The sequence below is a fragment of the Xenia sp. Carnegie-2017 genome, unplaced genomic scaffold, assembly GCF_021976095.1.
Source record: "Xenia sp. Carnegie-2017 unplaced genomic scaffold, XeniaSp_v1 HiC_scaffold_19, whole genome shotgun sequence".
In the NCBI taxonomy this organism is placed as follows: Eukaryota; Metazoa; Cnidaria; class Anthozoa; order Malacalcyonacea; family Xeniidae; genus Xenia; species Xenia sp. Carnegie-2017.
The window spans coordinates 12,153,792-12,178,130 of NW_025813481.1; the positions used below are offsets into that span (position 1 = coordinate 12,153,792).

General features: G+C 34.0%; 2 protein-coding genes and 2 long non-coding RNA genes across 10 annotated transcripts in view; 3 read left to right on the forward strand and 1 right to left on the reverse strand.

Moving 5' to 3' along the window:
- LOC124438160 overlaps nucleotides 1-6,610 on the forward strand; it is a 120,356-nt gene extending 113,746 nt beyond the window's left edge. The window contains exons 3-11 of one of the 5 annotated variants that reach the window (XM_046988158.1): nucleotides 1,961-2,050; nucleotides 2,133-2,996; nucleotides 3,141-3,194; nucleotides 3,588-3,668; nucleotides 3,760-3,810; nucleotides 3,883-3,976; nucleotides 4,098-5,059; nucleotides 5,981-6,080; nucleotides 6,183-6,610. In XM_046988158.1, coding sequence (XP_046844114.1) covers nucleotides 1,961-2,050; nucleotides 2,133-2,996; nucleotides 3,141-3,194; nucleotides 3,588-3,668; nucleotides 3,760-3,810; nucleotides 3,883-3,976; nucleotides 4,098-5,059; nucleotides 5,981-6,080; nucleotides 6,183-6,420 — 2,534 coding nt within the window. In that variant the 3' untranslated portion in view covers nucleotides 6,421-6,610. The remainder of the gene's footprint in view (nucleotides 1-1,960; nucleotides 2,051-2,132; nucleotides 2,997-3,140; nucleotides 3,195-3,587; nucleotides 3,669-3,759; nucleotides 3,811-3,882; nucleotides 3,977-4,097; nucleotides 5,060-5,980; nucleotides 6,081-6,182) is intronic. The other 4 variants (XM_046988160.1, XM_046988161.1, XM_046988159.1 and 1 more) reach the window with 4 other exon arrangements.
- The window catches only part of LOC124438154, a 105,213-nt gene that overhangs the window by 60,246 nt on the left and 20,628 nt on the right, over nucleotides 1-24,339 (forward strand). Inside the window, exons 14-21 of the mRNA XM_046988149.1 lie at nucleotides 834-958; nucleotides 16,849-16,915; nucleotides 17,413-17,466; nucleotides 17,801-17,884; nucleotides 18,534-18,644; nucleotides 18,855-19,029; nucleotides 20,518-20,915; nucleotides 21,114-21,152. Coding sequence (XP_046844105.1) covers nucleotides 18,599-18,644; nucleotides 18,855-19,029; nucleotides 20,518-20,915; nucleotides 21,114-21,152 — 658 coding nt within the window. The 5' untranslated portion in view covers nucleotides 834-958; nucleotides 16,849-16,915; nucleotides 17,413-17,466; nucleotides 17,801-17,884; nucleotides 18,534-18,598. The remainder of the gene's footprint in view (nucleotides 1-833; nucleotides 959-16,848; nucleotides 16,916-17,412; nucleotides 17,467-17,800; nucleotides 17,885-18,533; nucleotides 18,645-18,854; nucleotides 19,030-20,517; nucleotides 20,916-21,113; nucleotides 21,153-24,339) is intronic.
- On the reverse strand, nucleotides 21,846-23,239 carry LOC124438188. 2 transcript variants are annotated; one of them, XR_006945991.1, is made up of 3 exons: nucleotides 23,170-23,239; nucleotides 22,799-23,056; nucleotides 21,846-22,394 (listed from the first exon to the last, which is right to left on the reverse strand). It is a non-coding gene; the product is annotated as an uncharacterized LOC124438188 (long non-coding RNA). The 2 variants fall into 2 exon arrangements; XR_006945990.1 differs by having other exon boundaries at nucleotides 22,799-23,239.
- Nucleotides 22,262-22,501, forward strand: LOC124438194. Of its 2 annotated transcripts, none has more exons than XR_006946004.1 (2): nucleotides 22,262-22,348; nucleotides 22,428-22,501. It is a non-coding gene; the product is annotated as an uncharacterized LOC124438194 (long non-coding RNA). The 2 variants fall into 2 exon arrangements; XR_006946003.1 differs by having other exon boundaries at nucleotides 22,268-22,348; nucleotides 22,436-22,501.

Sequence of the window (24,339 nt, forward strand, 5' to 3'; positions counted from 1 at the left end):
GAAAGAGATTGATTGCCAATCTTGATTGCAATAATACAGCATATATTGCAAGGAAATGTTATCATTCAACGTTTCCAGAAACTGTGTTATTTCCTTTGATTAAACTTAACTTTGCATTCATGCAGGCTTTATAAATGTCATCTCCAAATCTTCGTCTTACTTAAAATGCTGTTACATGTTACATTTTTCATGTTGCATGAGGCATTGTATCATATCTACAGTGAACATTACAGTACATTCTTTCTAGATTTGACAACGATTCTAGTGATTATTTCAGAAATTGCAAGTAACTTGCGACTTGTATCGTGAGCGTTTTGTTTTGGAGACTTTTTTATATGTGATCTCCCCAGTGGATCTATCTTTTCTCACTGCCTCGTTCTTCGATTTTTGCCTGTCTTGACAATACTCGACCTGAACCATCATAAACAAAATTAAATTCATAGCAGCGTAAATTACGTTTTTGTAACAGCTGTTCTAATAATGGTTTTTCAAAACAGGCAGCGTCACAAATAGCACCTGCTATAACAGCGCCTTTTTGTTAAAATGCTGCACTTTTCTCTCCACAGGTTCTTAGTTCTTATGTGACGACTGATTCCTTATCTATCTGCTAAAGACTGCTTTTCACAAAGATAGACGTCTTCAGATACTGTTTTCATATGTTGTTGAAACATGTCTAAAATTTGATCGAGTTGTTTTTGAAACTGTCATATATGACGCATCGATTTTTTAAGACTGACATAAAGAGAGAAAACTGCGTGTCAGTTTTCAATTTAAGTACTAATGATTGAAATTTCTAAATAAACATGGCAATTTATTAAATGTTTCTATTTCAGGGAATTTCATTGGTAGACGACCGTCGTCATGGATTTACCTGCAAACGTTTGTTCATAATTCCCGACACTCGCTAAGTTACATCATTTGGCAGGAAGACGTTTTACAACGAAGACAAATTTAAAAAGTAAGTTTTATCAATAAATATTGACTTAAGAATTATAGGATATATAAAATACTCTAGTTTAACTTTAGAGTCTTAGTGAAAATATGAAACGTTGGCCAGCATTGGAAGGATAACCCCCGTCCACATCTATCGCCATATGTCAAAGAAGGAAACTATAAAAAGTACTTTTTGCAACATTTTCCCGATCTTTCTCTTCGTGTGCATAAAATCATAAGGTCAACTGACTGGAAAACAAGACCTGTTCTCAAGAAGCATTTACTTGTAAGCCATAAACATAATTTTCCTTTTTCAAAGACATTACTGAATTAGGCTTCCATGATGATATAAATATCCCCGATTTAATTTTGATGCTCACTCAATCTTTTTCGGTAAATTAACAAATTTGGCTATAAAATAATTTTTTTTTTTACTCGACCAACTCTCTCTTTTTTGGTTGTATTTTTATTCAGTGTGTGTTTTAACACTCTATAATGTTTTTCTCTCTCGACTCTCTACTGTTTAAGCTGTACATAATAGTGACAATACCGTTGTGAACATTTTTCAGATACTGTGGATCATGTGAAAATTGAAGAAGTTAGTGGAAAGAAAAGCAAAGAAGTCATGGACAATCTTGATCTTGACGGTAAATAAAGTTACAACAAACTAATGCTCACTGGAAGTTAATCACTCTCAAAATATAACTCTTGTCTACGACTTAGCATATATTATTTTAGGAATTGGTAAAATGATTTAAATTGACGAGAATCCACTTTGTAACAGTAAATAAAAGTCGATTATTCTAATAAGAAGGGTTACCGTATTCCTCTAATACACGCCTAGCCTCAATTACCCGTTTCCATCTGGTGAACGCCCCTTTCAAATGCGGTTTTTATCAGAGTAATTCCATAAAAATAAGAAAATATAAAATATTTAACAATCCTGTAGAAATAAAAGCTTACATTTGTTGCAATACTTTTTAATAATATTATCATTCTTAAATGTTTCATATTTATATTGCTTCAGCTTCTGAAGAAAAGAAATCTTTGCTATATCTACTAAATGATAATGGCAGTGATGCTGATATTGGTATAACGTCTTCTACATCAGGACCTAGTAAGTAATGGAATTTTATATGCAAATATTTACACAAATGTAATCTTTATTGCCTTTTGAATCCAAACATTGAAATCGAGAGAATTTTGGTCGCCATCGTCCATTGAAGCACCCTTTCGGCTTCTTTCAAATATCGAAATACCACATGATGGAAATCAGAATGGTGGAACATCTCGCGGTACGATAACACTGATTTGTCTGAAGGATGGTGTTTACTCCGCCTTGACATGCGCACATGTTGCTTGTGCCACTGACCACCAGCAAACATTTCTTGACGGAGAGCGACTGGTATCAATCAACAAAGCTGTAGAAACCTTGAATAAACACGATGAAAACAAGTATATGTACACACCGTCTAAGAGTGAGTGTAAAGCAGAAATTGGATCCACTCATCGGCACACCTTTGCTCAGTTTGATAGTGAAACAGACATCATGTCTATCATAATTGGCAAGCAAGAAGATTTCAAGAAACTTATTGGTGATGAAATGGAAGATGTTGTATTGAACTTGGATGATGCAAATGAAGAACTTCAACGCAGGGTTGAGGACAACAAGGAGGCTGTTAAAGTCCGCACAGCCACTGGTGTTGAGGGCTTCATCAGTGAATTGAATTATGAGTATTGGTGTAAAAATTCCACACGTCGCATTTTCCAGAATGCTATCAAGATAAAAAGTTGTCAAACATTTCTTGATTCCGGTGATTCTGGTACTCTTGTTTGGTTTTTGGATGAAAAAGAAAATTGGCAACCGTTTGCTTATGGAGTTTGCGAAGTATGTGATGATGGTGACAGCGGTTCAGAAAAAAGTTACATCTGTCTGAAGTTGAACCACGGCTTAAAAGCTCTTGGTTTTCAGAATGGTCGATTTTTTATACTTCGAGACAATGGTCTTAGTGTATCCAACAGTGCTAAAACCGACGATGATGAAGGAGGTGCAGCTAACAAAAGTAAGATGTTTTGAGTTATTACTTCTTTGTCTTGTGTGAACATTTTGCAGCTAGAAAGGCTTGCTGTATATCAATGAAGAAAGTTTCGTTTTCTATAAAGTAACGCTAGCCTTTAATATTTTTTGTTTTTGTGTAATATTTCAGAAGACTCTAAAGTGACAATGAAATATCGACGCATTAATTATAAACGTCGACAAGGTATTAGTTTGAATCATTGAATTTTTGATGTTCGAGTGAATATTTTACATCCAAAAAATTGATCCACAATCGTAGATGTTTAAAAAAAGACATTGGTTAGGAGCAACAGCTTTACAGCCCTAAATATATTTTACGTATAGCATAAGTATTGAAATAAATAAAGACTATCTTTTGCATAGGACATTCACTTATTGTTATAAGCTGTCGAGAGAAAAAAAGGACAAGTGAATATCATGAAAATAATAAAGGGGTTGATGTCGATAAGCAACGCCTTATTTTTCTGTTTTACAATGTTTCTTGTCAATGCACGAATTCTTAAATGAAATGTTCTCTCATTGTTGAATTTTATGCATTACTATTACATTCTAATTAATAAGTGTTTGATTCTTTAAGGACCAGATTCGATTTCCCGTGTTCATCAACAGCCACCGTCAGAAAAAGTAAAAAACATGAAACTCTCGTCAAATGTTAATGGTATTTAATGATTATTTCTTTATCATTATCTTAGACTTGAAAACAGTGCACACTCAGAACAACTAAAAATTATGTAAATTTTTATTGATAGGAAAGAATCCAGTCACATCAACTGGTGCTCGGTTGACATCGGAAATTACAGGTAAAATCTACACTTTATTTACCATGGATTGCATGTTTAACCGTTGATATTAATTTTATGCAACTATCTGAGGATATGTAGGTACCGATCACTTTCAATTCTTCAAAAAATATTTTCTCACCGACGATTTCAAAATGAGCAATGACGTGTATGAGAAATTAAAAAGGTAAATCTCACTATTTGTGTTTTTTTTTTTATATTCCTTCAATACCAGTTGAGTTTTATCCACGCGAAGGTATTTTTCTGCTTTATTGTTTAATCTTTCAGTGATTTTTCCACATTTGCAGCTTTGATTGGTTTTGTGGACAATGTGGAACAGCGGGTCCAACTGACCAGATGCCATATCTTCACTTGTACATGGTCGTTGATTACGTTAACGGAATAACTGATCACGATATGAAACAAGAAATCAACGAGAAACTTGGTTGGCAAGCTTCAAAGTACATCGAATTCCGACCAAATGACCCGTCAAAGGTGTGGAAGGTTCGACCTCTATCCAACAAGCGACTCGAAGTGGAACGTGATGATATTCCTTACATGCGATCCAGTGGCACGTTGACAATGTTCCGCATGAAAGATGGAAAACAATACGCGTTGAGCTGTTTCCACGTTGGTTATGAAATTGGCCGGATACGGAACGATGACGTTAACCCGTTTTTGGCAATTCAAGATGAAATTAAAATAAACAGAAATGCCACTCAGCGATTTATGGAAGAAAATAAGTATTATCTCTCAGATGATGACGAAGTGGTTGGTAATTTTTCGCATTTTGATTTTGGACCTGAAACTGATATCATGGCCATCAAAGTTGATGAAGTTAAAATGGAAAAGACTTCAGATGAAATGGAGAACTATTCTCATGACGTGTTTTCGAGGCTTTATCTTAGACAGCATCGTGGTGAAAAAAGCATTGTTCAAAAAGCTCAAGAAATTTTTGGAAACATTGAGGATCTAATGTTTAATTTTGATGACGACGACGGAAGACCCGTATTTTGTAACGCAGTGTTGGTAAAAAGTGATGTTGAGTTTCTAATGGATGGAGATTCGGGATCTCTTGTGTATTTTTGTGATGATGAAGACAACCAAAAACGACCTTTTGCATATGTTGTTGCTGAATTGAGCGAGAAAGACCAAAACGGAAAAGGGGAGACGTTCTACATTTGCTTGAGATTAAAAGATGCTTTGGAAGCATTGAAACTTATGGACAGTGAAGTCATCATTGGTGTTTTGCCTTCCACATCAAAACCTGGTAAGCAAAAGAATTTTTTTACCAAACATTTGCTGCCCAAACATTTCCATGTTTTTCAACGCTAAATACAAACAATAATTTATAACCTGATAAATTAATTTTAAAACATGTCGTTATATGTAGCCAACTAAAATCTTTTAATTCAAAAATAATGCAAGTGTTGTGGATCATAATCATGTGAAAATTTTAAACTTTGTAAACATAGAAATTTGATCAGTATGTATAGATAGTGAAAACTGGCTATAATGCTAAAAGTAAATTATGAAAACCATCATGATCAACGTGTCAGTTACATGTATACGTTACACGTACACAAATGAATTTAAATAGAATATTGTTAAAAACATCCTTTTAAAACATATTATTTGATTATTGATAGTCAATAAAAGCCAATAATTATGTTTACGAATACATGGTTTCATTTAGCGTTTAGGTGGTTTCCTTTAAATTTTTTTGGGACAAATAACTCTTTCAAGAGATATTTATGATGTGTTATGAAAGAGTAAATTATTAGTTTTACGGAAAAACTTTCAATAAAACCCACGTTGTTATTTTCCACCCAAAATATTACAAACCACAAAGTAAGGTAGTTCAACTCACTGGTTCAACTCCCTTTGCAAACACACGGTATTAGCATAACCATGCATGTAATATTTGCAAGACCGAATAACATACAATAAATGGCTACGTAAATGCAAATTCTAAATAAATTATGGCTCGCTGAAAGGTTTGAGGGGGAGTGTTCTACGTCATGGGACCAACTTTATTGTGTCTTTATTGGATCAAATATCTCAAAATTTTAGTGAGACCGACATTTTTCGTCTTTTATCCGTTTGTGGACCGACTTTTTATTCATATTTTACAAAAGCTGTGTAGTGTAACATGTGATATACACGTTTATTTTCTTTATTATGTGTTTAAATGCAGATGATAATTTGGATGAACACTTTAAAATCTTCAAAAGTAAATTTCTTGACGAACACAGTAACATTAAACCTGATGTGTGTGATGTACTTGAAAGGTGAAATACTCTAAATGTAGTTCTTGGAGAAATTCAACTTGAATTTTCAGTATTACAAAAACGAATTTTTATCTTGATATGAGCTTAAATATTTGATTTAAGCTTCACGTGGCTTCATGGAGAGTATGGAACAGCTGGCCCAAACGAGAAGATGCCATTTCCTCACTTATATGTTATGGTTGATGATAGTCAAGAAAAATCGAATGAAATTATAAAGCAAGAGATTGATGGAAAATTTGGATGGGAAGCTTCGAAATACATTGATTTGCCACGTAAAGCTCCTAGAAAAGCAAATTTTCGATTGCTGTCTGATTTTCGCAAGTTTTTGATTGCTGTCTGATTGCTGTATGACTCATTTAGAATTCACGATTCCACCACAATGTTGAATCCAGTATTGGGCAGTAAATCACAACACCTCACTTTTGGATTATTTTAAAATTTGAAACTATTTATTTGTAATTAGATTAGCAGGACATAACTGATTCTTTGGAAATACTTATGATCAATTACATTAAAGTAAATGGTTTGAACCCGGGTGTATCGTTACATGTTTGTAAATGTAGATCGTCCAGGTTAACAAAGTCCTGAGAAGGACTGTTTTTGTTGTTGATGACTGACGTTTCGACAACCTTAGCGGTAGTCATCTTCAGAGTCAAATGAGGAGTAAACGTCAGGTTAGCCGTATTTGTTATCTGGTTCTTACGTCATTGTATTGTGTGTACAGGAAATGTGTATTGTCATTATGAATTAGTGTGAAGTGAAATGTTTTTAGTTGTTCGTTTGTTTGTATTGTGAATAAGTCGTTTGTAAAGGGCCGGTAATTGCTGTGATCTGTTCAGGGGGGTTTGTTCCAAGTTGGTATACCAACTTTCTAATGTAAGCCGTTGTCTATAGTCAGCACTTTAAGTAATGCATTTTGCCGAGTCCCAGTCAATGTTGTGCTTTGTGATTCGGTGATGTGATATTCCTTTCTAATACTTACATTAGAAAGTTGGTATAGCAACTTGGAAGAAACGCCCCTGAACAGATCACAGCAATTAACGGCACTTTACAAACGACTTATTCACAATACAAACAAACGATCAACTAAAAACATTACACTTCACACTATTTCACAATGACAATACACAATTGACACCCACAATTGACAATACACAATTGACACCCTGGAAAAAATATCTTGTCCTGCTTACATGGCAATGTGTTCAAACTTCTAACTCAGCTTGTTGGCATGCCAAAATTGGTAAAGGAAAACATATCCATCTGTAGCTTTATATGCTATTATTTGGATTCAAATAAGTCTATTCTAATAAAATTTCTGGCTTAAACTTTTAGCAAAGATACAGAGCTTAAGAACATTTTATAGAGAAGAAGTTGGAAAAATAAGAAAAAGCCAAGGTACAGGCAGTGGGGCTAGTGAAGTTTATGTATCAAAATGGAAGTTTTTTGACCAGTACAGTTTCTCGGATGAAGTTATATCACACAATCGTCAAGTATTTACAAATGCTATTGATGAACGTTTTGCACAAGACAGAGAAAACCAATTAAATGATTCAATTATTGATAATGAAGATACAGGAAGTGAATGTAGTTTTATTTCAAGCTCAAAGAATAGAAAACAATCACATAGTCCATTTCTTGAGTCAGAAACATCTGCCTTGAACCAGTTGGCAAAATCAGCAACATCTGCTCCTAAAGACCAGTGGGATATTTTTGGTAAAGATGTGGCACATGCAATGCGTGGTCTGGCAGATAAAGATATACAAAGACATATCAAGTTTGCCATACAATCGACTATTTTTCAGGCCACAGAGCCCCCACGGGCTCAATAACAACCATTTAATCAAGCAGATTAATCAATAAATAATCAGTTTCAACCACGTTTTATTAAACTAGGGTATTTTAAATGAACATGTTTCAATGATTAAACTTCTACATCAAAATAACTTACACATTTGTTTTTGAGTCTACTTTACTGGATTTATATATATATAAAGGGCAACATCAACCATCAAAACAAGTTTTCATATATTTTTTATATTCAAACAAGGTAAATTTATTTCTTGGTTATAATTCTTTAGTTTGTCATTGTCCATTGAAAATCAACTGCCCCTTCTTCAAAGAAATAGTCTTTAAGAGCATTTTTGATTTGTCTTGCATGAATTGATGATGGGCGGGCACCAGCATATGGCTGGATGTCACATACTTCATTTTCATTGCCTAATTGTGTTCTCCAAGAACCATTCACAACATTTCCTAATTCATCTTCAAAGTCCATACATCCTGGTTGTGTGTAAAACTGGTCCTTCTGACTTATCAAAAGGTTATGCAGTGCCATACAGGCCCTCACCACCTGCATTGCATGTGAAACATCCAACTCCAATGTTCTCAAAAGACATCTGAATCGACTACACATCAATCCAAATGCATTTTCAACAATTCTTCGTGCTCGTGAAAGCTATAGTTAAAAACTTTCTCATCACCTATTGCACTCTGGTGTGGATATGGTTTCATTAGATTTTCATTCAAAGCAAATGCCTCATCTCCAAGCAGAAAGTAAAGTATAGGCAATAATGTATCTCTTAGTTCTTCAGCTTGTGGGAAATAGCATGTCTTGCATATGTTTTTAAGGTGACTGTCTTTAAAAATTCCTCCATCTGACTGGTTGCCAGGGGCTCCAAGATCAAATGAGATGAATTTAGCATTTGCATCTGCAATAGCCAAGAGGACTATGCTAAAATGTTTTTTATAGTTAAAGTACTCAGGGGCTGAGTTTGGAGGTGCATGCAAATTGATATGTTTACCATCAATGGCCCCAACTGCATGGGGAAAAGGCCATTTGCATATAAATTCATCAGCAATGTGTAACCATTGTTGCTTTGTTGTGGGTGGCTTTAAATATTCTTCCTTTAAACTGGTAAATTTGATATTTGTGTTTTAGGAGATTCTAAGTCCAGTGACATTCATTTTGTGTAATATTTTGTAGATGAACCTTCCACTCCCAACACAGTCGAATTTAAAAAACGTTTTCTCACAAAGGATCACAAAATTAAACAGAGCGTCCATGAAAATTTGAAAAGGTAAATCTTTTTTATCGCTTTTACGTCAATTTTGACTTATTTGCCACGAGGAAAAGGCATCGAATATCTTCACTTTTCCACATTTGCAGTTTTCGTTGGCTTTGTGGCAAGTATGGTACAGCACGTCCTACTTATGAGTTGAATTATCGTCACATGTATCTTGAAGTTGACGAATCAAAGACTGAGGATCTTTTAAAGCAAGAAATCGATGACAAATTTGAATAGAAAGCTTCAGATTACATCGAATTACGTTATGTTGACCCACGTAAGAAAATAGAAATGCAACAGCTATCCAACAATGTTATGGTAAGTCGAGATGATGAGCCCAATAGATCAATTTATGGCGCGTTGACTTTGTTCTGCTGTAAGATGAACAGCATTACGTGTTGACTTGCGCTCATGTTGGTTACTTAAAAAGTATTCTCAAAGGGCGAAAGCGTGATTTATACTGAAACTTTTTAAATATTCAACTTAGTTCGGAGTAAGTAAATCAGTTCTTATAAAGTACTACTTCAAGGTAAATGAAGTATCTAGTTGCACAAAATCTAGGAAAAGAAATTGAATTTCGGTAAAAACGCCTTCCATCATGTCTTCCTATGATAAGTTTATTTGTGCTTGGTTTTATTGGCTTTCATAAAACCCGAGTTTGTGTGGCATTGTTTGAATTTTCAATGAGTTTTGCATGCAAAATCATATTGCAAGTTGGGAATGAAATCATGAAAAGAAAATAGCTTTTGGTATGTAAGAGGAAACGAAAGCTTCACTCACCTGGCGAGATATATTTTCTTGAGCAACATAAACAACTGCAGCAACACATTGTTGACATATACCATGCTCAAATCGTGCAGGATTTTTACACATCCAAACAGGTAGAACCAGTCTCTTGTAATGCTAGAGAAGCATAATTATTGATATAGATTTATACATTATATTTGCTTATTTGATTGTTCAAATTGGACAGCATATGGTTGAATTTTCAACTTTTGTATTAGATATATTGTCTGCACAGATGTAAATGCTGATTCCCTGTTATTATTGCAAAAAAAATTTCGTTAGGCTGATTGAAAGAAGACGGAGGACTAACAAATTAAGTGTCAAGGGAAAATTTAAAAGTGGTTGGTTTACCTTTGGAGAAGCAATACATATATTCAAAAGCGGTAGATATTCTGACGTTAGTTCATAAACGCAACCTTCTACGGAACATTCAGGATCTTGGACTACGTTTGGAAAGAGTTGCACCTAAGCGTTAATGGCAATAAAACTGATTTTGAAAACTCTCTTAAAGACACTGCTTCTGTTATTTCTGACTTCGTTTATTAAAGTCTGTAGCCAAATAGCAATCCCCAAAGACGTGATATTATTTTGCACCGTAGTTGTATAGAAACCTAAATGCAAGCCCCAAATTCGTCAAATCAAAAGATATTTTGTATTAAGTACAGATGACAGTAGCTACAAATCATTATACCTGTTTTGAGTCACATTCAAACCATATGCAGTACAAAAAAGACCCAATTTCGGGCCTGTGTTAACTTCAAACTTCCATCGAGAGAAATCGGAGACTTTTTTCATTTCTAAATAAAAACAAGGTTGTGAATATTCTATGAAATTCCTGATTATTTGTTTTCAATTTAAAGTTTTACTTTGATAGCTTATTCACGGGTTTTACTGCAATAATTTCAAGCTGATTGGTCTCACGTTTTAAAAGTTCCTTTGTTTTGTTCTAACTACAAGAGTCATCTTTGTTTTCTTCTGTTGAATTAATACGTGACATGTTTGTTACTCTGCATTTAGTTTTCTTTTGTGAAGCACGGTTCTCCAGCAAATTGAAGTCATTTTCTGTCGAAGAGTAGCACGTTCTTGAAGAAACTGATAACGTTTCAATGATTACATATTTATAAACATCATCGTCTATTTTTACGCTATCACTGGAAGATAATTCCACATTGCAGTGAGTTGATTTTAGATGATTGTCCTTATCATCATGCGAGCTATTAACATTATGAATATCTGCATCGTACATTCTATCTAAAGGATCTGTGTTACATGATTTCCTGCTATCTAAATCCCTTTCACCTTTAGAAAGTTTACCAGTCCAAACATCCACACCAGCTGCCTGTTTGGAAGCATTAGAATCATGAATATCAATAACATTGTCATTTGCTTCTTCATTTATAGAAATGATTCGTTGATTTTGTGCAAAGTCATTTCTATCATGCTCTTTTACACCATCACCATGATCTAGTTGAGTTGTTTCACATTGTTCTGCCAGCGACTGCCTACGAAGATCAACGGTCAAGATGTTTTGAGAGATTCGTTGGCTGGCCGAAGAAAACCTTGTTACATCCGGACTTTGGACGTTTTCATAAACTTGAAAACCATCGAAAGAGTTCTTGAAGCAATCTAGAAGTGAATAGCACAAAAAATCCAAGCTAAACAAAATGATGATAAAACTTTGCGACATTTCATTTGTAGAAGTATCTGCTCATCTCAATATAGAGATGCTAATAAAAAATTACTTAGCCCTCCAAAAAGGCCCTCGATAAGATTTTTCAAGAATAGCGTAATCCTCAATTTGGGAATTTACATTTTGGATGCCTAGACATTTGGCAACGCTAGGCTCAGAAAGAAATCTTGCCGGGAAAAAGATAGTCTTCAACGATCCATTTTTTTTCAAACTAATTTGTCGAGATAAGGGACGATCTTGGGGTGGTTTATCCTGGAGAAGACTACGAAGAAATTCTATTGCTAGTCTTGTTTTCAACTTGCAATGGCTGTTGGGGTTGGTCGTCTGAAGAAAGGTAAACATAAATGTTATTTTGTAATTAGCAATCGGGTTTGTCGTTTGTTTTTAACTTTTCTTTGTACACTACACTTAAATGTGTAATCAATAACCATTAATCAATCATTGATTATCGTTTTCTGAGACAAACCGTGATCGACCTGTAATTCTTAATACTGAAGAGTATCGTAGTGTAAATGAAAATACATGCTCACTTTTTTAATCATATGTTTGTCGGTCGTATATTTTTTCGTGAATGCTTTAGTTTAACATTAAATGGTAGATCATGTGGACCAGTTTTTGTCGCCAATTGTGTTTTTGATGGCTCAGCTATGATAGTCTCTTTTCTTGCGTCAATGCAAAGGTATTTACTGGGTTGCTGGAAAGAAGTAGAAAATTATTCCTTGATATATGTTTTCTTAAAACTCCACGAGAACATAGTCAAATCTATTTTATAACATTAGAACAAAGTAAATACTTTACAATGCCAGACTGCGAGTTTCAGTTTGGTGGAAAAGCAGATGATAAGATTAAGTGACATGCACTTTGTTGTTAATGATAAGTTAAAAGAGATTTCATACAACAATAGAATCAAGTTGCCAGCATTTTGGTATAAATCATATTGTATGATGCAAATGACCAGCTTTCAAAATTCGAACAGCTAGCACACTGCAGGGCGTTCGTAGCGAGTAGAATGAGACTTATTTATTAAATTCAGGATTTGAACAAAGTTGTTTTCCAGAATGCAGTCTATGTTTAAGATTTTAGCAAGTTTGTAGATTCCGGGGACTCTGTAGCATGTGCATAAAAAACTGAAGGAAGTCACGGTCCATTCCTATCTCGAAATGCGTTTTTCTAAACAAAATTAAAATCGACTAAAACAGAACATCTCTCCTTGTACCTAGTGCATGGTATTTCATCTGTCGTTATATTTTATAACTGTTTGGGACTCTTACAATCAGGGGCGGATATAGAGTATGTCAAATCCGTCGCGCGACTGATGTTTGAAATTCAAAACGTTTAATTATTCTTATTTAATTAATTATTCTTATTTTCTTATCGCATTTACTTCGTGATAAAAATCCCGCATTATTCATTTATGAAAACTAATGACTAATCCAATGAATATCTCTTTGGTAACCAGATCAGTTGAATTTTAATTAACCTGGAATAACCGACTGATAAGCGGGGTGGCTTGACTGGTTCGACGGATAAAGGAGTCTATGAACGCCAAAAACGCTTATTTCATTGGTCAATAGCCAGATCAGTGGACAGTCTGGAATAGTCTCGACTGATAATAAGGGTGGCCGGACGTATAAGGGAGTCTAATTGCTATCTTACAATTGGTTCATTTGAATTTTTGCTTTATTGTGATTGGTTTGACGGATTTCGACTGATAGCCAACTGAACTAACATAGTCAAGCTCACTGTCTGAATTGAATGTTTGATCGTTTCATAGTAATTTTCTAAAGCTTGATAGAAACTAAACTCCAATCAGATGGAATTTATGGAAATCTTTTACAAATTCATATATTGACATGAATGCTGCTGTCCAAAATGTGAATTTTTTCAAGAGGGTGGAAATTTATGGATAAATTTTAAATGCTTGGCAAAGACGATCTCGCGAGCGACATTTCAGTCATTGATGTTCAAAAGAAAGCCAACATTGTTTTGAGTTTTATCAGCAGAAATTTACATCCAAAATCGTAAGTAAAGGACAAGTGAAGTGTATGCATGAATGTAATATATCAAAGTCAATTATGCGAGTGTGATGCGATTTATGTCAATATGGCGTATGGTAAGCAGATTGATGCTTCTAAAATTGTTGTTGCCGAAGGACTTTAGCTATGATTTCTTTAGTGCTTGGGGAATCGTGGCCGTTATACGGCAGCGAAATCCTACATTCCTGCAAAATATATTTCAATGGACAAAAATCTGTAGCCATAAGGCGCCATACTATTATTTACTTTATCATAAACAAATGTTTGGGGTTTTCAGTTTATGATCATTGATCATTCAATCATTGGACAGTTATACTACATATTGTTTAAGATTTGAGAAAACTAATACTTGATTATAATGAGAAGCTTGTTTACTATAACCTGTGATTTTGAGTCTTCTGATCCATGAAGCTTTTATTTTGACAATTTGACTGGAATGGTATTAAACCTGAGTATTTCACATACATGAAATGTTGTCCCATGTCACATATTGTCCCCTTTTCTAACTGAACACCTCACAGAGATGTGTAAAGGTGTGTTAATCCACGCTCATACCAGATTGTTTGCCATAAATTCCAAAGGGCTATTGATGTATGAAAAGCATTTTGTATAAAGTAAAAATGTCTTTCTATGTATGCAGATAAACCTCAAAATTTGGCAAAACAGCAAAGTATTTTTCATGATCACTAGGTAATTTTTCTGATGATCATTATAATTTCTAAACTAAATTATTTCTGATTTACATTTAAACAAGCTTTGATCATATGAAAAGATATTTATCATAACCAGTAAGCATGACACATGAACCAATTTTAACATTCATGTAATTATATAATTAAAGACATGTTGGTTACATTCTGTTTGTATTTGTAAATACAATGCTACTAGTGATTGCTATATAGCACACCTTGTATATACTTACAGGAGATAATAGTCTAGTGAAATGCCTAATAAACATTTATGGCATTAAGCTGTCCTTAACTGCAAATTTTCACTCTGATAATTTTGCTTAACCTTTGGCAAAAAAAATTTTGAGTTTTTCTCAAAAGGTGAATTTGCTGGCACTGATGTGGAGATGGGTAAAGGGTTACAATAAACTTGCATGGTTTGAAGTCTGTTTTCTATATCTATGAACTGTCACTTGTAGTACCAAATTTTTAACTTAACTAAACTCATTACATAGAGGTTTGAATGGGGGTCTCTAGGGGGTCTATGCCTGACAACTTGGTAGAAATTTTTAAAGACTATATCTGTTTTTGAATAGCATTATTGTAAAATAAATTTTACGTTCCTAGACATGCTAATGAGCCACATATTTGGCATGATGATGAGCCTAAATATTTGGCAAAACATTCAAGTATTGTTCACTTCATTTTTTTTTTTAAAAAAACGTAAGCAAAATGTGTTGTTTTTACGCAAAAACGATGCCCACAAATACAATTTGTATTGCTCTAAAACGCTGAAAATGGCATTTTCAAGGCTCTGAAATTCAAAATTTCTCAGGGGAGAATGCCTCAGACCCCCCCAGGTGCGGAGCGCCTTCGACGTTTTATGACTGATGTTTGAAAAATCCTAGATCCGCCCCTGCTTACAATTCATTGACTTGTTATCAATTAGGATCATGGGATTGAGACGAAAATCTTCACGACCATAATTAAAGATAAGTTAGGTAAGGTAGCTGGTAAAGGCCGTTGAGTCTTCAGTGGTCTGGGGACAAGTAAGATGATTAAATGAATCTTAATTTCTTTTAAATGGAAACATCGCTTTTAAATGTTTGTTAAATGTTGGCAATAATATAAATAAATATTTACGAAATGAACTTACATGAGTATTATTATAGGTTTAGTATATGTAGATATCACAATGATTCACAGTTTGTTTATCATCAACGCTTCAATGTGAGTAGATATGATATGTGGTGGATATATGTGGGTTAATGTTTTTTATAGATCAAATTTCCTCTCTAGGCTCTTGTTGGTTTGTTCGTTTACACCGATCATTTATGCAGTTTAGGAACTTGTGTTTGATTGCTGTGGATGGCAGACGTTTGTGGCTGTTCAAAAGACATCAGGCCATGGAAAAACAATAAGTTTTATTATCGACTGAAGAAAGTAACTGGGGACAAGTAAGATGAATGTTTTGAATTTTTTTCAAATGGAAACATCTTTATTAAATGTTAGCAAAAATATATATATTTACAAAATGAACTTAAATGAAAATAGTTTTATGCAGGTATTGGTTAATGGTTATAGACAAAATTTCCCCTTCAGGCTCTTTTGTTGGTTTTGTGCATATTAGCTTGTAATTATTCAAGTATGTAATTCATAATTAAATTTGAATGAGATATAGTGAGATAAGTTGCAGTATGATATTAAATGAAAGCTTGAACAAGGGCTACAAAGTGAAGGCTTATTTTTATTTGTGGTATCACCTGACATGATTATTGCAATTATACTAAGATAAAATGAAAAATGCCATGACATTAAAAAGTCCACTAAATGAATGTCCAAGGTTGGACAAAAATGATGTCATGGGTAATTGTCGGATATATTTCTGGAAAAACATTGGAGAAGTGTTTTAGGATTTGTTTGTGATTATTTCTTAGAAGTTCAACGAAAAGTGAATGAATTTATGTGTAAATTGTTGGTGATTGATATGAAGGTATTAAGCATATGTGATATGTTGAAAATGAAGACTTATTTAGTTGAGAAATTTTAAGCATTTATTATGTGCTATTATTTTGTTTACCAGTAATTATATCTAACTTTATTAAATCAAGTATTTGCTTATTTAATTTCAGGCCTATTTTCCTGAAAACATTCCTCTGTTGTGAAAAAATACTTTGGAAAAATTTGCACCCTTGCTGGCCAGAGTCGGCCAAAGATCTTATTTTCACATAAAGGTGCACCTGATTTTTGTATTATTGAAAAGAGAATTTCTTACATAAGTGCAACTAAAGCTATTTCTTACTAATAGTTTTCATTAACACATTATTTTGTTATGCAATCAAAAAACACCTCAACTATCTGCAAATGGGCTCCAAAAAAGTATATAATTGTTGGATTCCATTATTATTATGCTAAATTCATGTGTATTTTTCATAATTTGGACACAGTCATTTAATGAAAATCTATCTGCAATGAGTATTTTTAATGTTTGTTTACAATTACTCATTACTGTCTATCTAGTTTGCACTAATATTGAGCTGTACAATTTTCTGGGAGAGGTCTCACTGGTCTGTTTGCAACATTGAAGGTGAGTTATTTTATTTGTCCGAGAAATTAGGCTATGCAAAACAAGAGAGTGGCAGACATCATGTCTGTGATGACACTCTATGCACTGCCTTTTTATCATATTTCTTATTTACAAAAAGTTCAAACCTTTTTTCAATCCTCCACAAATAATGACAATTCTGTTGTTAGTATCAGGAGTTCAAAGTATCATGACAAAACAAGTTGTCAATCAATGAATTCAATGTTTCAAAATAGTAATATTGTTTAAACAGAATTTAAATACCAGGTCTTGAAGCATAGATAAATGGGATCAAACATAACTCATATCTCATCGCAATTGCCGGATGGTCTCATAACAATTGCGATTTGTTAAATTTATGCATACTAGAAAATTCTCATCCCGTTTTAAAGTGACTGCAACTCCACTTGTTTCAATCTTTTTGCGTCTCCTGTTTTACAGGCTTCCCACGTGTACACAAGCGTACCTATTTTTGTTAATGTATTTTGTCAAATTCACAGAAGTTTTTTCATGAGCATTTGCAAGGTCAACAAAATGGTGATAGATACGATAAAGTAAGGATTTTTTCTTGCTGCCCAAGCCATCATCTAGTATGATGTAAAGAAAATTCCAGTTGAATAATTTAAGAAACAGTCCATTCATAAACAATTTGTGTTTTGCTATATGTAGATTTACGCAAGATTTATTGGAATTAATGTTTATTTGTAATAACTGGTTATTTGTAGACGATACTTTTTTCAAACATTTCAACTTTACGATTGTGAGCATACTGAAATGCAGTCATTTACGAAATCTGCTTAGAGAAATCTCCATAAAGCATGTTTTTCCAGCTATAATATTTTGAATTTGAAATGCTACATTGTAAAAGAAATATTTATTTTTCTCAAGGTCACGAGCTGCAAAAGAAGGCATTCGTGCTGTCAGACGGAAGCAAAAACGGTGAAGAAGTGGAGGTTGTTGGAACTTTTAAAGGTGAGAGAATTTTTACAAACATAGTTTGACATGTTCTTTACTGGATAAAAACTACACGTTGCTATTCTAGATTGCATTGGTGAATTCTTTCAATACCCAATAACCATTTTAAGAACATTTCACGCGTCAGGCGTTTGATTCAATCGCCAATAGTTTGTATTGGGTTTTTCTATAAGATAGAAAGTCAGTCTCTTGGCGATTAAATCGAACTTCCAATGCCTAAATGAAAAACTCTTAAAATTTTATTATTACCTTTATACAAAACAAAAGACTTCACAAATTCAATTTTGTTTTTTTGAGCGTAACAGTCTTTAATTCCATGTACAAAACCCCAATTTCTGTTTTTGAAACAGATTCATCGCTCTGTAGACCTGAACTTTGGGGTTTATAATAAGTTTGTCATGTAAGTTGCAATTTACAATGCATTGTGACGTGTGGGTACCTCCCTATTTGGAAACTATATATTTGTATACATAACTATTTGTATAAAAGTAGTTAAAAATTGATGCTTGTTTGAAAAATGAAAGTGCTAAGTAAGACTTTGACCCCCTCCATCTATTCCAGTTGTGTAAACCGATGGTTTTGAGCTTGAACACATATAATGTGCATCTTTCTCATCTTTCTCATAATCAATTTTTATATATTACAGATACTGATATGACAAATTAATGAGAAATTACGTTGACGAAAAGATAAGTTTAAAGACTGTCCAACATGATTTGTGTTCAACATTACGATAAGCCTAGTGAGCGGTCTTTCGGTAAGATAACCCTGTTCTGCCGTAAAGATGAAAAATATTACGCGTTGACTTGTTTCCACGTTGGTTATGCACCTCATATGAGGTTGAATGATGACTTTCTTACGATTCAAGATGAAATTAGTAAAAACAAAGAAAGCATTCAGCGTTTATTGCATGAAAATAAATATACTTTCGCGGATGATCATGACAGCGTGGTTGGTCGTTTTTCAGACTTCTCTGTTGGTCCTGATATCAATATCATGTCTATCACTGTTGGCAATAAAGAGGATTTTCAGAAGCTTGTTGATGATGAATTGGAAGAGGTTAATTTAAACTTTCATCTCATAGATGCCAATATTTTCCTAATGCTACACCAAGGGGAATCTATAAAAGTTCGCACAGCCACTGATGATTGGCTGAAACATGACATGTGATAACGCAAAATTTCAGATTACGTAACTTTCTAAAAATTAATTACGCAATATTCAGAACAAAGATTGGAATCGAAACCTTTAGTAAAAAGCATTTGCTAACATAAACGCTACGATAATTCAGCAAAAATAAATTTTTTCTACGGGAACCACTGAATGTTTTCATTACATACACTGCAACGGTAAGTCCTAAAAATGTATGCATTTTAATTCATATATTGACTTCTAGATTCGTTTGCACAAAGTCGGAATAGCGCTATCCACAGGATTAAAGTGAAAAATCTAAGATTTCAACTGAAAAATCAGTGATGTACAATACTGGTTCTAGTATAAAAAAGTATCATCAACCTAAAAGGAAACAAAAGCATTTTTTTCACAAGTTTGAAATAATTACAATTCACTGGATAACTCTAACCAGGGTTTCGTATAACCCACCCACTGAACTATTCATAAAAAAATACCGCTGGATGGGCTTGAAAAAAGAATGAAATTACACACTGCTGTGAATAAATAGTTTCCAGTCCACGAGTCCGTGTCAGAGTGTCAAATATCCTCTAAAGTATTTGGTGTACGTGTATTATTCACACATTGTTGAGGAGTTATAATGTAGTCCAGTGACATCATGGATTATTAACACATTCTTTCTCTAAGGATTGTTTCTTCTTTTTACTACCACGTGTAAAACTTCACTTTTTTTGTATAACAGCTGCATTTATTGTGTGAGAATAACCGTCTTCTTTTCTGCATCACATGTTTACCATACATATCGCTTGTCACCTTCAATTTTGATAGTAAAACAAGCTAGAAAAACAAGAACACAAAGATAGACTTCATTAGATTAATTAACCATTTCACGACTGTGTTTATCTGACGTTTTAACACCTGTAATGTAAACATTCATTGATTACGAAAAAATGCTTTGATTTTACATATTTTGCGAGTAAAATCCTAAATCTTTTTCAAAGTTCTACTAGATACCTTCTCGATCATATCAAAGAATGGCGATTTTCACCGCGTATAACACGCGCGGTCATGAATTTCATTAGACGGTTTAACTGGCATTGGTCAGGAAACAAGTCGATCTTATGAGATGGCAAAGCGGGATATTTATATTTTGTCCAGCAACGGGGCATTGAAATTTTATATGAAAGCTGACGTTTCGAATGCACAAACACTGACGGGGTTGCGCACATCAGCTGAACACATTTACAGCCATACAAATGACGAGAATATCCACGCCAAATCGCGTTCCCACTCCCCCCGTCTGTACGCAAACACTAGATTCAGAGCGCACAAGCTAGACATGTGGCAAACTATTGAGCGCGTCCTTACGCAGAGGCTTCGAAATAATTCTGAAAGCGACGATTATCTGTCGTTCACAGGAATCAGAAAGAACGTTTGAAATGCATGTTTACAGAAATGGAACAGCGTCATTTTACACGTGTGTTGAAAATCAATATGTATGGTACTGAGGGCTACTTGTTTGACATTATTCCGTGTTTAGATTTTGGTGAAAATCATCAGTATTTGAATAATGCTATCTTGATAAAAAGTGATGAGTCATTTCTTCAATATGGTGACGCTGGTGTTCTTGCTTATTTTTTGGATATAAAAAATAATTGGCTACCGTTTGCGTATGGAGTTGCAGAATTAGCTGAAAGTGACGGAGAGACCGGAGAGACATATTATATCTGCATGAGATTAAAGACTGCCTTAGAAGCACTCGGCCTTCAGGGTGGTCAGTTTTTTAAACTGAGGAACAATGGTGACACTCTATCCGTTAGTGATAAACACATCAACGATGGCACTGCATTGAACAACACCAACCGTGACGACAATGGTCGCACTGCCTCTTATAAAGGTAAAACGTTGTGTCATTTTATTTTCCTTCAATTTTTCTTTAATATTTTACTGGTCGAAACGTTTTTAATATGACAACGGTAATGACAATTGATAATACAATATAAATAACGTCATAAAAGTATAAAAAAATATACATATAGCAATCGACTTTTTGACGATCAATTTTTCATGATTTTGTGTCTTTGTGATATTTTAGAGAAAGCTGACGAAAGAACATATCAGGAACATGAACAAGGTCAGCATAGTGGAAATCATCGTAATATTGTTTTAGTCGAATATTTTTATTATAATATAAACTACACTTTTCATTATTGTAGATGTTTAAAGTGCTACTGAAGTGAAATTTTCATATTTCGTTTTTCGATACAAACGTTTTCTCTGTATTTTACTGATCATTTTGAGCTATCGCCCACTTAATTTAATCGATGGGAACGCATCGAACTTTGTGTTCAAACATGGCATATTTGCTTGTTTTGATGCGAATTTGACTTTGAGTGCGTGACGTCATTTAAAGGACGGAAGTTCAATTTTAAAGCTCTTAGTATATAAAAATTATATACGAACAAGCATATTTCCCCCTGGAATTTTACATATTTTATAACTTCTCTTCGCAAAAATTGCGTATATTTAGTGACAAATGAGCAACACGCATAGGTAAGCAACATTTACAATCGATTAGAGTTTTATAAACTTCTTGAATTAACTTATATTTCTTAATAAGCTGGGTGCCGCATCCTTGACGAAGTCTGCGGTTTTAACACACACGCAATGTTATCAGAAACTAACTGTAACGCGCTTATTTCCAATCATCCAATGTATACTACTTTTATAAACTTCTGGATTAGACTTTCTTATCAGATGGGTGTCGCATCTTTGACGTAGTCTGTGGTTTTAAAACCCATGCAATATTATCACAACGCACATAATATAAGGAGAATAATTTTTATTAAGTTAGTCAAACGTAACGATACACCGCAAGTTAAAATATGGCGAGTAGGCAAAATTCTGCAAAAAATCGTCGAGGAGGACAATATTGTGTTGCTGGTTGGCCCAACGGAAAAAGTTGTACAAACAGTCAACACACAGAGGTGTCTCAGTACATCGTTTCCCCATGAATGACAAGGAGAGGCTGAATAAATGGACGAAATTTGTTAGGAGACATAGGCCAAAATTCGTTCCTCAGCAGTACTCTGTGCTATGTTCAATGCATTTCGCAGATTCTGCATTCACCGTGAACGCAACAGTTGCAAAATCGCTAAACATGAGACGACGATTGCGCTCTGATGCTGTTCCAACCATAGACTCTGTAAAAGGCATTTCAAGTCCCAGAAGCCTTAAACAAAACTTTCTCGGATCGAATTTCCAAAACTGAGGCAATCCAACGGCATTTGGATAGGAAACAACTATCTTCAACACCATTGTTTCCCACATGTAAGTTGTTCATGCTACCATGTATAATAGGTATGGCCAGTGCATTCTAAAAGTAAACAAATTAAATTGTTATTTATAGATAAACAGCAAGATGTACTGCAAGCAAAAGGTTTAGACAAAGAAAAACAAGCTGCTTCAACAGGTCCTTCAGATCCAAAAAAAATGCGCTTATGCAAAAATTGTGGACAGCCAATGAAAGGACATCAAAAGGTCATTGTCCACAAGAATTATGACAAATATTCTTAGCAGGCCAACTTTAAAGTTAGTTATAAAATAATATACTATGCTACAAAAAATGTTCTTATTTGATTAATTATTTTGACTTCACACAACAAAATTGTGAAGCATCACAGCACAATAATGAACAACATAAAGGTAAAAAGTAGAGATACATGGCAAGATATTAATCATTCGTTACAAAACAAAATTAGAAATCAAAAATGTACTAACTCATTTTCATGTATTCTTGGTCATACGCTTGTATGACCTTCCATCTTGGTCTCTTAGAAGTGAGCCAACATTCTACCAACATTCTTCAAGACTGTAGCATGTGTCATAATCGTGTACTCTTCGTGAAGAGTAACACAGCTAATTTTTTCAATGCTAACATCGAATACCAGTTTATGTAAAGTAGGCCCAACCTATTGACAACAACGGTATTCAATGGCATCTGTCAGCAGTTGAGTACGACCCAAGCTACATGCACACCTATAAAAAAGTGGTTTGTTATCATATTTATGCACCACGACATAAGGACAAAATAACATGTTTAATTCATGGTTTAATTTCTTCTAGAGTTCTAGTAACATTTATCAACTTACCACTTATCTAACTGAAAGGTTCCTTCGAACCTCGCTTCCAATGTTCGAGGTTCTAAGCCATCTGCGTCTTCTTCGACCGAGACAAAATTCTCCGACTGCGTTCGCAAGAGGTTCATTTTCGTAAGGATTTACCACTGAATTAGCCACAATTGTATCCTCATCGCCGGAATTTGAAAGTAAATTTTCATTTGCCATATCTGAGTTTTCAGTATCCGAACTGCGTTCGCTTTCACTGCTTGAAGAACTCATATTTTATTGTGTATATGTGTTAAAAATCTAACAAAATACTAGTAAATCAATGCTCCTACTTCGACTTCCGTCCTTTTTATTACGTCACATCCGTATAATATTTCAGTGGTAAAAATTCGCACGCGTAACCCAACTTTGAGCAAAAATTTATTGATGATCCCGTGCTTCAATATGCATAAAAATTATACCAAAGTGATCAGGAAAGATAGAACTATTTGATTATAGAAAAAAATCGATACCCAAAATTTCACTTCAGTAGCACTTTAAACAGACGCAATATAAAATACTTTGCAGCTTTTGGTTATTCGATGAAAACAACAATGCTCTCAACACTTTCTTTTCCTGTGTTGACAGAAGACATTTCGATAATTATTTTCGATGGTCATAATTTGCTTATTTTAGAAACTCTAGCAACATGGTAAAAATCAGTAACAAATCTGTTGTTTGCTACAGATTTTCATTTGATTTTTCGAGTCCAGCGACTTTCCATGTATGACAAGAATACGTAATATGGCGTCAGTGTCGGTCCGACAAATCATTTTGTGTAAACGTACCTGTAAATGTCGGCTGGACAAAACATTTTTTGTGTAAACGCGCCTTTAGAAACTACGTCATGTGTTTTACCAAATATATAAAAAACATTCATTTTTAAGTAGAGTGTGGTTACAAGTATCTCTGAGTGTTTCGATGAAAAATAGAATAATAAAGTTGTTAATGTTAGAATTTTTGAAAAAATTTCTTATTGTGTTACTAATAATAATAAATTTAAGTCGCAACTGTAATACTTTTCTTATGATTCACAGCCAATTAACGTTAACAGGATTAGAATAGTTAAATTTCAATTTTTTGCGATTTTTTTTGCAATCTGGTTACAATGGTTACTGTTATGTTAATTATGTTAATAGTATTTATTGTTCTTTT